The 16,963-nt window shown below is 26.3% G+C and overlaps 4 protein-coding genes and 1 long non-coding RNA gene across 13 annotated transcripts; 2 read left to right on the top strand and 3 right to left on the bottom strand.

Annotated features, from left to right (window-relative positions):
* Positions 1–553: 553 nt before the first annotated feature.
* Positions 554–1,713, bottom strand: LOC126869519 (NADH dehydrogenase [ubiquinone] 1 alpha subcomplex subunit 12). The gene is made up of 3 exons (XM_050626170.1): positions 1,464–1,713; positions 1,150–1,232; positions 554–890 (listed from the first exon to the last, which is right to left on the bottom strand). Exons 1-3 carry the CDS (start codon positions 1,565–1,567, stop codon positions 649–651), a joined length of 429 nt encoding a protein of 142 aa, XP_050482127.1. The 5' UTR covers positions 1,568–1,713; the 3' UTR covers positions 554–648.
* LOC126869513 (uncharacterized) lies at positions 1,644–4,266 on the top strand. 5 transcript variants are annotated; one of them, XM_050626156.1, is made up of 4 exons: positions 1,644–1,779; positions 2,420–2,488; positions 2,585–3,591; positions 3,907–4,266. In XM_050626156.1, the coding sequence occupies exons 3-4, from the start codon at positions 3,344–3,346 to the stop codon at positions 4,160–4,162; spliced, it is 504 nt and encodes a 167-aa protein (XP_050482113.1). In that variant the 5' UTR covers positions 1,644–1,779; positions 2,420–2,488; positions 2,585–3,343; the 3' UTR covers positions 4,163–4,266. The 5 variants fall into 5 exon arrangements, with proteins under 5 accessions (XP_050482113.1, XP_050482114.1, XP_050482112.1 ...); XM_050626157.1 differs by having other exon boundaries at positions 1,669–1,775; XM_050626155.1 differs by having other exon boundaries at positions 1,669–1,775; positions 2,420–3,591.
* A 168-nt stretch (positions 4,267–4,434) lies between these two features.
* On the bottom strand, positions 4,435–6,892 carry LOC126869516 (uncharacterized). Of its 3 annotated transcripts, none has more exons than XM_050626165.1 (5): positions 6,321–6,892; positions 5,883–5,941; positions 5,508–5,675; positions 5,114–5,238; positions 4,435–5,031 (listed from the first exon to the last, which is right to left on the bottom strand). In XM_050626165.1, exons 1-5 carry the CDS (start codon positions 6,333–6,335, stop codon positions 4,952–4,954), a joined length of 447 nt encoding a protein of 148 aa, XP_050482122.1. In that variant the 5' UTR covers positions 6,336–6,892; the 3' UTR covers positions 4,435–4,951. The 3 variants fall into 3 exon arrangements, with proteins under 3 accessions (XP_050482122.1, XP_050482123.1, XP_050482121.1); XM_050626166.1 differs by having other exon boundaries at positions 6,307–6,892; XM_050626164.1 differs by having other exon boundaries at positions 6,194–6,892.
* Positions 6,893–9,029: 2,137 nt separating this feature from the next.
* LOC126869512 (GTP-binding protein Rheb homolog) lies at positions 9,030–14,541 on the top strand. Of its 3 annotated transcripts, none has more exons than XM_050626150.1 (6): positions 9,030–9,258; positions 10,095–10,215; positions 10,578–10,649; positions 13,476–13,683; positions 13,801–13,930; positions 14,005–14,541. In XM_050626150.1, exons 2-6 carry the CDS (start codon positions 10,167–10,169, stop codon positions 14,092–14,094), a joined length of 549 nt encoding a protein of 182 aa, XP_050482107.1. In that variant the 5' UTR covers positions 9,030–9,258; positions 10,095–10,166; the 3' UTR covers positions 14,095–14,541. The 3 variants fall into 3 exon arrangements, with proteins under 3 accessions (XP_050482107.1, XP_050482109.1, XP_050482108.1); XM_050626152.1 differs by having other exon boundaries at positions 9,030–9,223; XM_050626151.1 differs by lacking the exon at positions 9,030–9,258 and adding an exon at positions 9,638–9,778.
* LOC126869523 (uncharacterized) lies at positions 14,051–16,843 on the bottom strand. Its single transcript, XR_007690940.1, has 2 exons — positions 16,461–16,843; positions 14,051–16,369 (listed from the first exon to the last, which is right to left on the bottom strand). It is a non-coding gene; the product is annotated as an uncharacterized LOC126869523 (long non-coding RNA).
* Between the last annotated feature and the right edge of the window lie 120 nt (positions 16,844–16,963).

The raw sequence follows: 16,963 nt of genomic DNA on the forward strand, positions 1-16,963 counted from the left end.
ATAATTATATTTATTAAATAATTATTATGTAATATAATAAAATATATGTATATATAGAACATATATAATAAAATATAATAGTAATCAAAGTAAAAAAACTAAACTAAAATTTATAAAATATAATCACACAATATTTAACTATAAAGAAAAGCAAAGTACTGTGTCAGTATAATGCCAAAAATAGACATAGCAATAAGTGGCAAGTGAGACCAAATAGGATTTAGATTTCAAGACGATATTTATATTTATATGTAAACATATAGGTTATGTTAAGTTATAATTAGGTCTTAAGGTTATATGTTCTATGTTATGTCATACTACCCATAAAAGCAGATATAAGGATATAACACCAAAAGTCCCTCAAGACCCGAAAGGGCACATGTAATGCCGATAAATAATACAATATTTCATTTAACATTAAATTCTGACAATACATATCTTTCAAGAACAGACGGCAGAATTTTTGAAGACTTTATAGTCAGATACAATATTTTCAAGCTACAATAACTCAATTATTGATAGTAATTAATAATATATTAAATAAATATAAATATTAAGTTTCATTATATTTATTTACATTTAATTACATATTATCTTTATTATAATTACTCTATGCAAATCTATATGACAAATTACACTGGAAATATATTACTGCGGTGGTTTCCATGGTATAATTTTTGGCTTTGTAGTAGTATAAGGTATGTAAGCTTCGTTGGTACCACTTAAATTTGGTTTGTGATCTGCCATCCACGAATATTTTGGTCGATTAGGATCCTTAGTAGGGATTAAATCGGTTTTATAATGTAACCATCCAAACCATTCTGCTGGGACTTGAGAACCATCATAATCCATATTAACTTCTTCAGAATATATTACCCATCTATTAGAACCTGTTGTAATGAGCATAACAGAAACTTTTTAATTACAGATAACTTCATTGTTTAGTATAATGGTCAACTTTTGTTTATAAACATAATGTTCTTAAATTATACTTAATTATATTAAAAAAGCTGTGTTTCTTTAAAAATATAGTAAGTATATAATATGTATTTGTCTATCTCAGTATATAATAGTACAATATCTTTTGAAATATTTTACACGTTCATACTATAAACAAATAAGAAAAGAATTTTCATTTTTTGAACTTACCAACAAAGTGTGAATTATTTTCGTAGTATTTGTTGCCATATTTATCCACACCTACTAAAGTACCAGCTTTTAATTCATCCACTCTATAATGTAATATCACATAATGTTATTTGTGATGTTAAATTGTTTTTATATGTTTATGTTGAACTTAAGACAGAAAATAAATATCTATAATCTCACAATCATAAATATTTAAAAGATTAGGTTTACTACTACAAAAGAAATTTTCAATTCTATAGATAATTACAAAAAGTATTGACATATATAAATACTATTTAAGAAAATATTATATATAACAATTGTGTTATGCTAACCTGTATAATGTGAACAAAGAATTTAAAATACCACCATTTGCTTTTATTGTACGCCAATAATTACAAGCTCTGTCCAGCCCCACAAACTTTGCGATATTCGCCATGTTTCTAAAGATATTTTTACGTACCTTACAACACAGTCACATATACCGACTATGCCTTACAATTATAAGTACGAGTAATATGACGTACGACCATAGTAATACCTTAACTACGCAAAATAAACATCTTTCAGGTTAATTATAGTTGTATACAATATGCGTTATACGTATTTTCTACAATAGAAATACAAATATTGTTTAGAAATTTCATGTATGTAAGTATTATTTATATATGATCGATCTTATATGCGTGCAATATAATATTTTTATTTATAATTGTCATAATTTTAAAAATCTTGAATGTTGAATATGATTTTTTAAACAAAGAGTAACAACATATTTTGTATGAAATTTAAAAATAATTTCATGTTGTTTATATGGAAGAAAAGCTGCTTAATAGCAGATTTACTATCTGATAGCAGTTAATAGTTTAATAGTGAAGCGATTAACGTTGTAAGCGCGGGAATTGTTCAAGTTTAATCATACATTTGTCTCTAAAAAATTAATGTAAAGTATTTCAATTTGTTACGTCGATTAATAGAAATACTATAATATTAAATAAGCAACAAAAATGTACTAATAGATATATATACAATAAATTATAATACAGCTTCAAGAAATAAATGGAGATGGAAACAAAATATATGAAACATGTACTAACTCTAGAAGAGATTATAATAAGCATTATGCCTCGATATCTGAGACATATTAAATTAAAATATTATTTTAAAAATTTTTGGAACCTTTAAATCTTTTGAAGATCGTAAATAGGAAATATATAAATTGATTATTATCATAAAAGCATTTGTTTTTAAATGTGTGTAGTTATTTTGTACATATTTTTTAAATCACCAGCTCTAGAACATGCAAAAATTGGAAATTTCTTACCTTAAACGTAAGGAACTAGGTCAAGTTAACACAAAGGTAGGTTAATAAAGAGAAATTATCTTGATAACGTGTGTGCGATACTCAATTACGTCAAATACAATGCAATCATCAACGATACAAGTAATGCCTTAGGGAGAAAGAGAAATGGATGACTTCCTTAAGTCATGATTGTGTTGAGTGATATACAAGAAACATGAAAACTAGTGCAGTATGTACATCCAAGCAGCTGTAAAGCTGGCATGAGGATAATCAGTTCAGACATAAAAATGAGAAAATAAAACACTTGAAATGCTATATATTAGTAGAAAAATTAGAATATGCAAGTCAAATAGTATAACAATGATCTCATAATACCAGCATTAAAAAATAAATACTGAACAATATCACAAGTAAAATGAAATATTTTCATATTATATTATAATATATAAGTATTATAGTTTATCTCATGGATACATATATATTACATTATTATTATGCATACTACATTAGCCTCTAATGTATGTTATAATGGTTAGAACAACTATCCATAAGATAAGAAAATATATACTAAATAAATCAATCTGCTACGCCAAAGAACCTCCTTGTAATAGACATAAAGTCTAATATACAATAAAGTACTATTATTATTATTATTATTATTTATATAAATTTCTTTTTTATTACTTGAAAGAACAAAATTACTAATTAAATTCATAGTCCGAGATATTTTTTTTTGAATGCGTTTGTTTTTTCTTAAATTTTCTATATTCATTTTCAAAATTTTAGTCTAACCATATTGATGTCAATGTAACGAACTATGTTTTATATCAATTAGAAAACATAACATATAATGATTAAATTAAATCGATAGCTTTATATAAAGAAAACGAAGATAGAAACAGATATCTTAGTATGCAAACTGCAACAGTAGAAAAAAGGCGAACTAGATATCAGAAAAAAGCTAACCATGAAGAAAAGCAGAAATATAAGAATAAAATTATTAGTAAAGCTGATAAAAAGATCGAACTCGATAAGAGAAAAGTGGAAGCCCCGAAAAAACCTAGAAAGGTATTTGAAGATGTAGAAATAGCATTTATCTCTGCTATAGATCCTTATGACGCTCCTTTGCAATGGTGGGAAACAGAACACGTAAGATATGCGTAAGTTATAATTTCTACCGCTTATGTTAATTTCTTGTCATTCAATTAAAAATCATTTTGTTCTTTTATAGAATTTATATTACTATAAATTTATAATATAGATATTATTAATTCTAATCTTTCGTATCTACGTCTAAAAAAGTATTAGAAACAAAATATCGAATGATATTGTCAAACTACTTGTAACAAATTTATACTAAAATGCAATTATAAATTTTGGACCTGTAATCTCTATTTGTTACTACTCGTGTATTTGTGATTTATATAATTTTTTCATTATTTTTTAAATATTATTTATTCATTTGTTATTTCTAGAATAAATTATCCACCGGTAAAATCCCGATTAGAAAAAGTGATGGGAACTCATATCGTACGACTAACCGATCGCAAATACATGTTGCTCCTTATGTCCAAGCTCTTACAGGATCATATGGAGCAACAAGAAACGCGTATCGAGAAGAGAAAGCTGCCATTACCATCGAATATATCTCGCTTATTGAAAATATCTTATAAAATGCTTTCCGAAAAGATGCACGATCCTAGATATCTTAAATTAAAACTTTATGTGTGAAAAATTGTAATTATCATGTATTTAAAATTAAATTAAAATTGTAAAATTGTATATAATATAGAAGATAATAGAATATTGAAAGTACTAAATATTGTGCCACCATATTTCTAGCTGTTATTCTTTTTACAACATATTCTATTAATACATTGAAAAGTATTGTATTATGTTATTAACAAAATTATACTTTCTAAATAAAACAATTTAAAAAGCAAAAAATTAATAATATTATCTATAGCATGCAATCATGTTAGGAATATTATTAGTTCTACATGTGACAAGGAAATAAAAATATATTTTTATTTTATTGAACCAATCTCTAATTCTAATTAACGCATAATGCAGTATTTAATAAATTTTACGATACATATTCAACATCATAAGGTATATTTTTGACACGCTAGAGTTTACAAAAGTAAACTTAAAAAATAAAGATTTTTACGTCAACAGATTTTTATCTTGTAAAATCCTTAAGTATAAAAATCAGTATCAAATATAATCAGTGTCAAAAATATCAGTATAAAAAACCTAAATATTATGAATGTGGCACTTATTATTCACAGAATATTTACTAAACTAAGACTAAATAACACTAAATATGTCTAATAAAATGTTTAGTAATGTCAAGATTGATTAAAGATTTAATTTTAATACAGATAATTTGCATTTTTTTATTGTCATATCGAATATATGTATAGGTTCTTTATAATCTAACATTTCAAACGAGATAATAACTTTTAAAGATTTTAATAATTTTCTAATGATTTTTTAGGTACTCTTTTTTTGTGTATTTTAATACTTGTGAGTGGAGGGGTGTATGTACAATACATTTTCGTCCTCGCTGTTGTTCATTATTTCAAAAAGATCTGTTTCTGGAACATTATTGGATAAACATTGTTTAAATCGCAAGCGTTTAAAAAGTAGAAAATAAGTTAAAAGTATTCCAATTATTACCTAAAATTTCTTTTTTGCAGGGCACAGAATTTTTCCACGAATCATATAAACTAAAAGTTTTAATTTTAGGTTCAGGAATATATTTATATTCGTGACTGGACCACCCAATCGTTTCCAGTTGGTTGCTAAAAATTTTTAATTAAATATGTATTTCTTAATCCTAAACAATTATTTTATTAAAAATTCAAAATTATTCGTCAATAAGTAATTTATCAAAGTTATTTTTCTACTATCAATTAAAGTTTTAACAAACGGAATGTGTACACTATGAAATAAATTGATCTTAAATAACACAGAACAAAAATTAATTATGTAAAAGTATATACACATTTTACAAAAGCTTTAAACCACTTTAATTACACTATATTTTAATTGTAATATAATTCATATTTACTGATATATTTCTTCCAGTTTATGTTTTTTAGGTGCTTTCACCAGTGGTTCAAATATAGGGATTGTTACTGGATAATAATGTACATGATAATGATCTATATGAGGCCTCTTTCTTGCTTCTTTTTTTTCTTTTGACGATTGAAACAAATCCATTAATAGCTTTTTAGGGCTGAAATACAAATTGTCAATGTACGATCTGTTTTCTTCATATAATATCGTTATTAAACACACTATAACTAACATCTGATGTAAATCTAGGGGGAATGTATATATTTAATAAATGAAAATTAAAATTACTATGACACTAATTTAACAGTAAATTTAATTAAAAAAATAAGTTTTATCATCGACAAGACTAAAATTTAACTTTACTTACTGTTCGAAGAAAAATCCTTCAGACATAGGAACTAGCAATATCGGTAAAACTAAAATAAACTGAAAATCATTAAGAAGACTAATTTATATTTTTTAAATTTTAAGTATTCTGATGTATATGTTAAATTTGGAACAACAAATTATCACTGTAATCTTGAAAGTAAAAGCTACATTTTTCGAATTTATAATTTTTATATTGCCCACAAGAAATATAAAAATCTATAAAGGAAAGAATTATCGACACGAATTTTTCTTAAGTATTGATGATTAAAGTATAGAATAAACATATTATTTAGAATTTTTATTATTTACTTGCAACAATAATTCACTTTTCATTGTGAAATGCTAATTTGCGTGCTCTTATAATACGGTCTGATCTGCTATGTAGATCGAGTAATAAACTGAGTGTGCCAATGAAACACGACCTCCTTATATCTACCCGCTTGCTTTCCATTCCTGTGTATACCCCGAGGATTTTGTTCTGCGTAGTTTTTCTTCGTACTTCATATATAGCTTTATGCGAACTTATTTTTTATTTTATTGTATGCTCTATGTACATAAGCAAATATGTGTCAGTAATAATTCCAAGGAGAAATCGACTCCTTAATAAATTTAAGAAAGTCATAAGAAATGTTGTAAATGACTTCAAAGTATCAATAAATAACTTATTGTAGCCATTTTATTCATAATTAAGGACATATCACCGTTTAAACCAGGGAAAATCAACAATTAACAATAAAAAATATATGTATATATTCCCTGATTCTATAAAATATCAGTCGAAAACGTTATAAAAGCGATTTACGATGCGCTTCCTTCTTATTTCGTACATTAACTGTCCTAAATAAAATTTTTTACGTGTGTTCTTCGCTGATTTATAAAGTAGTAAGAAGTATACCTATTCATTTTAGGAAGTACAAGATCAATTATAAAAGCATCAGATTGATTGCACTCATTGCGAATACATATATGTATAATTTGTCTACATATATATAATAAGAATCTGTATTTTTTTAGAAAAGGAGGAGAAAGGAGAAGAAGAAGAAAACATCAGTTCAAATCAAAGAGGACTGTAAGAAAGAAAGATAATTTTGTCTTTTTTTCGAAATTTGTTCTAGAATCAGTTCTGGAATCTATGATCTAGAGAAAGCTTCGTGACATAAAGAGGACGTATCTATGATATTGACGTGTTATTGCTGGACAGGTTTCACTTTTGATTTTTCGTGTAACGTAGGTATGTATGTAATATCGTGATGGAATATATTTACAATAAATGGATGATACAGGTGTTAATCAGACAGAAAAACAGTAGTTGTTTAACATGAACTAATCGCAGCAAACGTATAATAATCAGCACAACTAAATAATTAATCAACGATTCGACTTTCATAAACGCAATCAACACTCTCTCGGCAACGCAACTCGCAATCACTGTTGATTCGTCTCTCGTCCCGTGGCAACCGCTTGTGGCCAAGATCACGTAGGCCTCCTCTTTCCAAAACTACGCGATCGAAAAGAACGCCTCGGCTCTCGCGACATTCCACGCGGTTCACCCGCCAACTCCTAGGCCCCTCGCTCGCGATACTACATGTATGTACTTACAGTTTATCTATTCATATCTAATACACATTACATGTTAAAATGTAGAACTCTTATAATGATGAAATGAAATAGAGATTTGTATATAGTTTCTCGCTTACATTTTGCACTGAAATAATATAACTACAAAATATAATTCAGACATTATCTTGTGAAAGTTCATTTAAAATATTTATTTTAAATATTTTCAAAAATCAACTAATTCAATGTATATATATTAATTACACTAAATTATAGTATAAACTCATTAATTATTATTAATATAAAAAAATTATCGATATAATTAACGAAATAAAAGTTTCACACTGCATTATACACATCGTATCGTATGTATGTGAACGTATGTTCAATAGACCATATACCAAAAATATGGATTAGCATAGCTAAAATATAAAAATTGTCATTAATATTATTTTAAATTATATTATAATTGTATTATATTATAACAAATAATAAATCAAAAGTATAACATGAACAAATTGGAATTTAAGAAAAATTGCAATAGATAAAACTGTTTTATAAATTGAAAACAGAATTAATATTAATATTTAAAAAAAAAATTAATCATAAAGTGTTCTTGGTGTACTTTATAGTTATTTCATAGGTCTCCCTTAATTGATTTTCATAATGTATTTTAAAAAGTAACATAGAAAATAAGATGTAACAGGGCTTAAAAAAACATGGAAAATGTAAGAAATAGAATTCACTTTTGTTTTCAAACTTACAAAATAGATATGTTTCATTGCCAATAGATAACGAAATCAAGAAATTTTCTTCCGCGGAAATATTTATTTATTCTGTTTTTTCACAATAAAGAAGTAAATAGTGTTATATTGTAAACTATTAAACATGGTCACCAATACAAGGTGTTAATACTATGTTATATGTAATTTAAACATTAAAGTTTTCCCTAAAATAAACATTTCTTGAGAGATCAGTATATAAATATTACATGTAATTTTAATTTTATTAAATCATTGCTTTTATCTTTATTAATTTATAAATTTATAGTTAATATCAGCATTGCATATATTCGGTGTTATCCTCGGTATTGGATTCCATTGCTTTCTTCTTTGAGGTTAATGTCTTTTGCTTAATGCCCTCTGCGGCATTGTATATTATAAATATATGATACTATAAATGCAATGTTTATGAATATAATTATTTAAATATATTATAAGAAAAATTAGAATTAATTAAAAAACTTTTTAAAAGGAAATCCCTATGAATTTGATTAAAATCTAAGACTATCGAGTCCTAAGATCGGACTTTCAGCATCAAAACATGTGGATGAACCGCGAAATAAAGGAGAAAGATAGAACAAAAAGGAAAGGTTTCTTCTCAAGACCACCAATTAAACTGCTCAATCGAATTACATTTAATAGGTCCTATTCTATTCCTGTGCCTATAAAATTGAAATTAATTTTGGAAGTTGTATATAAATTAATGAATACTGGAATAACGAATAATTTACTATGTACTTGTGAGGAGATAGTAGACATCTTGCGGCTACTGTTGAACTACCGTCACTCGTTAAGTCTATACACGTTCGAGAGACGTGACACTATATAAAATATCAGTACGAAACTATCGCGTCAGCGTATAAGAAGATAGTAATATTTCCAGTAGTATTGAAAAGTTTATTTTAAGACATCATATTCAGACAAATATCAACTTTTATTTGTTTAAATACTTGATATATAATAGGAGTCAATATGTCGATTAACATGAAACGCACATAATGTATGTATACTGATGTATATACCTCCTCTTTCTTGGTGAGTAGTGCATGTGCATTTGCATGTGCATTAAATAATACGTAATTCGATGAGAAGTCTATTTATGAGTGCAATTTTCATGTTATAAAATAAAAGAGTTTGATTATTGCAACGCAACGAAACATTTACTATATAATTGATAAATACGTAAACAGAGTATGATGTAAAGAATACTATATATGTACATACAACTATGCTTAATACGCATATATTAAATACATATTTAAATGCGTTCTTACTTACGCACACAGCTTTTGCAGATTTTATTTAATGACTGTAATTTTATAAAAAATATGTTTTCACAAAGAGTCGTTCATTATTTTCATATTTCATGTATATGATTCCTTTATTTAGCTTTTATTGAAATTCGAATTACAATTAGTAATTTTTATGAAATGAAATATTACAAATATAGGCGATAATTCTATATATAATTGGAAATGTCGTAGTTAATTTTCAAAACATTTATGATGTAATCAAACTAAGTAACAATTTAAGGAAACAAGTATACTAAAATCAAGTATATTCATAGAATTATTATTTAATTATCTATTTAATCACAATCTATGTTATTAGACATATGTTTTATTGTAAACTAATTTCTTTAATATGTTTATTATAGTTTAAACTATAACCTTTAATGTAATAATTTATAACTCAAAATAAATTATTTCAATCTAAATTGATTATTTTGGTACAAAATAAGTTATAGAATCAATTTATTATAATAATCTTCTAGAATAATAGTAGTATCTAACAATTAGTTCAAATATAAGAATATATTCTTTTATTCGAAAAAAATAATTTTTCACATTTCTTATTTTAATTTTATGTAGAGGTTCTAATTGGAGCATGCACCAGCCTTTATGGACTACAGTTGCAGCGTTTCTGTTTATAAATGCTGAAAAATGCCACCAAAACAAAGGAAAATAGCTATTATGGGTTATAGATCCGTAGGTAATGAAAAATTATTATTGTAATTGAAATAATTTAATATACAACTGATCTGTTAACAAATATTATTATTTACATCAATGATTAGTTGCTTATCTTATAGTGTGTTTGAAAATTAAATGATTATCATATCATGACTAATAAAAATATGGAACGTTTTAGACTTACATTAGTTTTGTTATACTAATTAATATCTTTATAAAGTAATTATTTATCTAATAATGTAACTTATTTGCTATATATGTAAACATACTTATATATTTATACAAATTTATAAACGCATACAAACATTTTATGTATGTAAAAATTTATGTTTCTTGTATTCTCAATGCTTATTGTTTTTTTTTTTTTATTGTTCTTAATAGGCAAGTCGTCACTGAGCATACAATTCGTCGAGGGACAGTTTGTGGATTCATATGACCCTACCATAGAAAATAGTAAGAAGTACCTGTATCGTCTTACACGCTACTTCAAAGATTTCTAATGACATTGTTAGTAGTATTTTCTGCACATTCTGTTAGTAATTCATGCTGTAAATAATAGAGATTCATGAAAACTTATTATTGAATGAGCAAATTGGTATACTAAATTCAATGAGCCAATAATTGTTAAAATATGTTTAATATGTTTAACTTATAATTAATTATCAATTTTTTAGATTAATGTTTCCAATTATAGTTATTTATAATATGGAAAGTTGGTAATCTATAATTGTATAAAAATATTTAAGCTATTTCATTCTTATTTAGCAGAAAATTTTAGAAAATATAAGAGATAAAGAAATTATACAAGAGAGTTTTAAAAAGACATTATAATTATTTATAGACGCAGTTTACATTTTAAAACAAAAGATAAATTTTAACGAATACAGGTTTATTTGATTTTGTAACACATGGTATTTATTTTTATATTATGAATTTATTTAAATCATTATATCGAATACTATTTGACATAACTATTTAGTATAAAAATTTGGTATGTTAATTTTTCATACAGTCCAACATATCGTCTTAATTTCTTACAACATGTATATTATTCTTCATATTACTTTTAATGATTTTGCATTGCAATAAAATTTTTTAATGTATGATATATATAATTTTCTAAAATTTAGTTTTCATATTTGAGAAATAATTGTATTAATAGAGAATTATTGAAAGTTTCCCTTTGTTCTAAAGTGTAAGCTACATTTGCAAATTCCAACACTTTTAAACTCGATATAGTCTGTAAACTCGAACAATATACAAGGTGAGTCACCTGATAATTTAAGCTGAAATGTTTTCAATATTATTAACTATATTAGAAAATGTTCCGGATAAAAGTTGAATGGATTCAGAGGGAACATGTTTTGATGTTATTAGCTTTTCTGTAGGTGGGAGTATAAATGTCATGTGGAGGTCAACTCTGTCTCTTTAAATGGAATCATATTTTTTAGTAGAATAGACAATGCAGCGTGAGATTCTTTATAAAAGATTGCTAACCTACTTATGTCAAAAAATTATTAATTTAATAAATACTTTAATTTTTAGTTTATAAAACTTATTGTATGAAAGATAAGGGAAACAAATAGGGTCCCAGGAAAAAAAGAAAGTAGTATCTTACATCTTTCCTTGTCTTTCATAAAGTAAGTTTTACAAACTGAAAGTTAAAATATCTACTAAACTAATAGTTTTTTAGTATAAGTAGGTTAATAACTTTCTATAAGGAGTCTTGCGCTGTATCGTCTAATGTAATAAAAAATAAATTAAATTCCATTTAAAAAGACAGAGTTGACCTCTACATGACCTCTATACACCTACAAAAAAACTAATAACATCAAAATATACTCCCCTTGGAATCATTCAACTCTCATCTAGAACATTTTCTGAAATAATTAGTAGTATTGAAAATATTTCAGCTTAAACTCTTAGGTGACTCACCCTGTATATATTCAGAGCAGTATATGTACTTTGTACACTTCATATATTTAATTGCAGTTTTTATGTTGAATATAGACAAATTTCGATTGCATTTATATATTCTAATCTTACATGATGATATTAGAACATCTACATATTCATTATATTTATTTATTATATTTATTTAGATATTCTAATATTATATCATGTTATATCTAATATGATATTTTAGTAACATATTTTTCCATGTACAATACTAAAATATATATATTTGATCAATTTTTATGATATATTAACATATTAAGCTATTTATATATTTTAGTAATTATACTGTTATTTACAATAACTAAAGTATTAAGCTGATATTATACATAATTTTCATGATTTCATATTATTTATTTTATATGCAATAGAATTTAATGATAATATTATTATTTTAAATGTGAGTAAATTTAATTTTCATTTAATAATATCATTATATTCTAAAACTTTAAAATTTATAATAGTTGAATAATTGAAAAAATATTAATATTTATTCTTATGGCATTATAATAGAATTTCTGTTTATTGAACTGTTAAAGATTTTATCCTGCATATAAAAATTCTTGCTCTTTCTAAGATACTACAATGGAAAATGCATATTTTATACATTGTTGCAATCGCAATTGTAGTGCAAAAGTGTTACGCAATAGTCATATTTTTTTCTAAATCAACATATATAATAATGTAATACCAGCGTATTATTATTTACATATATGAAATTTAAAAAATGGTTAATGTGACTTAATACTCATAAAAAAGAAATACAGAGCAGCGATAAGCTTATTGTTTTACAAATATAATGGTATTTATGTAATGACTTCGTAATTCAGAATAGATAAGTCATAAGTTACATAACAGAAATTTCAAGATCTTCAAAAATTTGGTTTGGTTTTCATGAAATGCTTCTCAATTTTATTTCATATAAATTACTCTTATCTATAAATAATGTTCGGGTACAAAAGGTATTTTATTGTCTGAATTAGTTTACATTATGTGCGGTTTGTACACATACCTTATGAATTATATTAACACAACACAAATTAGTTCGAGTACAGCATGATGTATTGTTGGCAATATGCATGAACTCGTCAGTTATTAGTTTTCTTGTTTTTTATATATTTAAGTATTTTACAATTTTTATTTATTATAATTGAATGTATTTAACGCAGTAGCATCCTACATCTTATCATCAAATTTATCCTTTGCTTCTTCAATTAAAATTTACAAAAAAGAAATAAGATTTGATATAAAAATTTGAAAGATGTCGGTTCTACTGCCTATTTTGACTTATTTTTTAATACAATTCATTTGTATATTTTCCAGCATTTACAAAAAGTACACGAGTAAATAGTCAAGACTATGAAGTTAAGTTGGTAGACACAGCAGGTCAAGATGAGTACAGTATATTTCCTACACAGTATTCTATGGATATCCATGGTTATGTCCTGGTATATAGCATAACGAGTGCTAAAAGTTTTGAAGTTGTACAAATTATTTATGACAAGTTATTGGATATAACAGGAAAAGTCCAGTATGTTATATTATTATTCACTTTATTAACTCATATAAAAGGATTGCGTGATAGCGTATATAATTACAAATGTATAGCATATATAATTTTAATAAAATATATTTTTATGAATTTCAGTGTCCCAATTGTATTAGTAGGAAATAAAACGGATTTATATGTAGACCGAATGATAACAACAGAACAAGGCAAGCGATTAGCAGATTCTTGGCATGCTGCTTTCCTAGAAACAAGTGCAAAACAAAACGAGGTAAATTTGTTTCATCTTTTTTAAATTACATTGTTACATGTGGATGATTGCAATGTAATTCTATTTTGTTTCAGTCTGTTGCAGATATTTTTCATACGTTATTGATTGAGATTGAAAAAGCAGATGGTAATGTACAAGAAAAGTCAAATTGCATTATTTCCTGAGCTATATTAGCTGGAAATATAATATGATGTAAATGTATAAAACCAAATAACAGAATTGGCATTATATTAATACACGTCCAAAAACAAATTAAGTGTAATAATATTAAAAATATAAAATAGCGAATGTAAAACAAATATGTTTCTTCTTGCTGTATAAGTAAAATATTATAAATATCGTCTATTTGAGAATATACGTGATTATAAGTATTTTTATTATTCACTTTCGCAATTACCATTTGACAAAAAGAGAATTGAGTTGTCGGTATTTAGTTTTATTCTGCAAAAGTACATATAAGGAAATTTAATATTTTAGAAACAATTTTTCAGTTCTAGAGATAAAATTACTATTAACTTGGATTTATGTAAGTAACATTTCAAACATTTATATTTTTTCAAATATGCTGGAATAAATCATTATAAAATGTATAATAAAAATATTTACTTCTACACATTGGTAAATTAATACTTTTTATTGAGATATACAAATATCTATATAAAATATATGTGCCAGATATATAAAAAGTATGTTATGACTATTACAAATAGATTTTACATTTTTGTTTTGGTAGAAATTAAGCCACAAAAGGTGCTGCAAAATTAATCTTGGCTAAGAAATTAAAGATTAATTTTTTTGCATCGAAGTCTACTCACTATGAGAATAAGAAATATAAAAAAAATTAACTGTTTTCAATAAATTAAAACTAATAAATATATGGAAAAAAGATACATAAATTACGTCATTTATCTATTATCGCTTTACCTGATGTACTTTATTACTTATCTGTAACCAATTTTTGTAATTTTCATTTTTTCTAAACTTCTAGTCAGTTAATTATCTATTTTACTTACTCCTTTTTTATTACTTTTTCTCATCTCATTTTCTTACTTGCATTTGTCTATTTTGCCCCATCTACCTTTAACAGAATTTACCACTTATTCCAATTCCTACAAATAATTTAGATTTAACTCTCACTATAGAGAAAGAACTCAAGGAAATAACTCTTTGTAAATTATAATAAAACTTCAAGACGTCTTTTTGTCTCCAAAGAACATTTGATTGTTTAAAAGATTTTATACATAACTGCAGAACCTTGAACTGAAAATTCCAGACATGGAAAACATCCAAAGAGCTTTTTTGAACTGAGAAATGTCCGATTCTCTTCATAGGCATAAGATGATTGCTTACCAGAATTACAAATTCTTAAAATTATCAAATTTTTCAGGAAAATGATGAAGCATGAAGCGGAGGGAGGAAGAAAATATGAAAGATTTCACGATCTGTGATCTTTTTTCTAAATTTTCATAGACACTGGAACCCTTTAAGGGGAAGATTCGGGGTAGTCTCAGATTTTTAATGACTAAAATCATAGATATGTTTGTAGCTAAAACCTCCATCGTGGTCTGCTTCAGCGGATCAGGAAAAACGTAAGTAATATCTGGTCCCCGAGAAACGTTACGATGCCCCCCTCGTCTCCGTGCACTGCCTCACGGTTCATCCTTGAAGGGGGCTTACACCTCCCCCCCCCCCCCCTCATTATCACGACTCCGGACAACCTTATTCCCTATTCAAACTGTTCACTTATCAAAGATCGGAGTTAGTAGAAAGGAGGAGGCAACAGACAATCCTTCAACTATGACCCCAAGGTGTAAAATAATTAATGTAGAAATATAGCTTTTTCCCCCTACTAGCCTCCCAAGAGTGTACATACAATCTTGTAGAATTTGATAAAACCCATATAATCAAGGAATTTGAATTTTTTGATACAATCCTGGTACAATTCCGCTATAAACAACTGATAAAAAGAATCGAACTTGCAACTTTCGGCCAGAAAGTCAAGATATTTTAACATAACTCGAGTATTCCCTTTATTTTGTGTTTTGTCCCTTTATTATGTACTATTATTTATTGTACGTGGACTATGGATTTTATCAATATATATTTTATCAATAATTATATATGTTATAAAACATATATACATATATACAAAGAAACACACAGATTTCGTTGACCTTGAAATATGTTGACAAGATCATATAAAAAATTCAGTTATTTGATTATACAAAATTATGTTGGCGACGAAATAAAAATTTTGCAGTATAATCAACGTAATGTTGTTTACGATTTCTGTACGTTCTGTAACCCATCTCTGAGAAATAATGTTGTTCAAATCCAAGAGAAAAATAAACTCAAAATGTCAATAAAAGATGGATACTGAAAAAAGGGGCATCTGGTGGTCAACGGCTGCATTGTTTCGGCAACGGCCGCCGATGAGCTCTTGATGGAAAAGAAACGAACGAACACCTGTTATGCATGCCGATGCATGACCTGTTATGCAAGGGAAATAAAATGAACACCATACAATTACCTGCACCTTCTCAGGATGTCGCTACTCAAGTGCGTGCAGGCTTTCCCATCCCTTCCATTTTAACATAAAGAAAGCCAATTGCAATGGTGATTAGAAGATTAGAATTTTGACGGATAACCAATAAATGGGTTTCCTTGATCGTCACAAATTATTTCGAAAGTTATGAATTAGATAATTCACGATATATAGAATTAGTTAATTAGTTTACGAATTAAGACAGAAAGCAAGCTCGCGGTTGCTATAAAAAATTTGAAATATAAAATGTCTTCTCCGCTTTTGATATAGGAATGTTCAGAGTTCAGGTCTGTTTATATGATAGTGATTCCGACGCATCTTAATCCTGAGTCAAACATGTCGAAAAAGAGATAAACCTGGGCAATTCTTAGAATACACCTACCCCGATAGTATTCTCCATTCGGATTCGAAACAAACAGTATTAAGCGCGGGCTACGGCGTTACAGTTTTGACAAGCAGTTTTCGTATCTAAATATCGCATGCTTATG

The sequence above is a fragment of the Bombus huntii genome, chromosome 9 (assembly GCF_024542735.1).
Source record: "Bombus huntii isolate Logan2020A chromosome 9, iyBomHunt1.1, whole genome shotgun sequence".
In the NCBI taxonomy this organism is placed as follows: Eukaryota; Metazoa; Arthropoda; class Insecta; order Hymenoptera; family Apidae; genus Bombus; species Bombus huntii.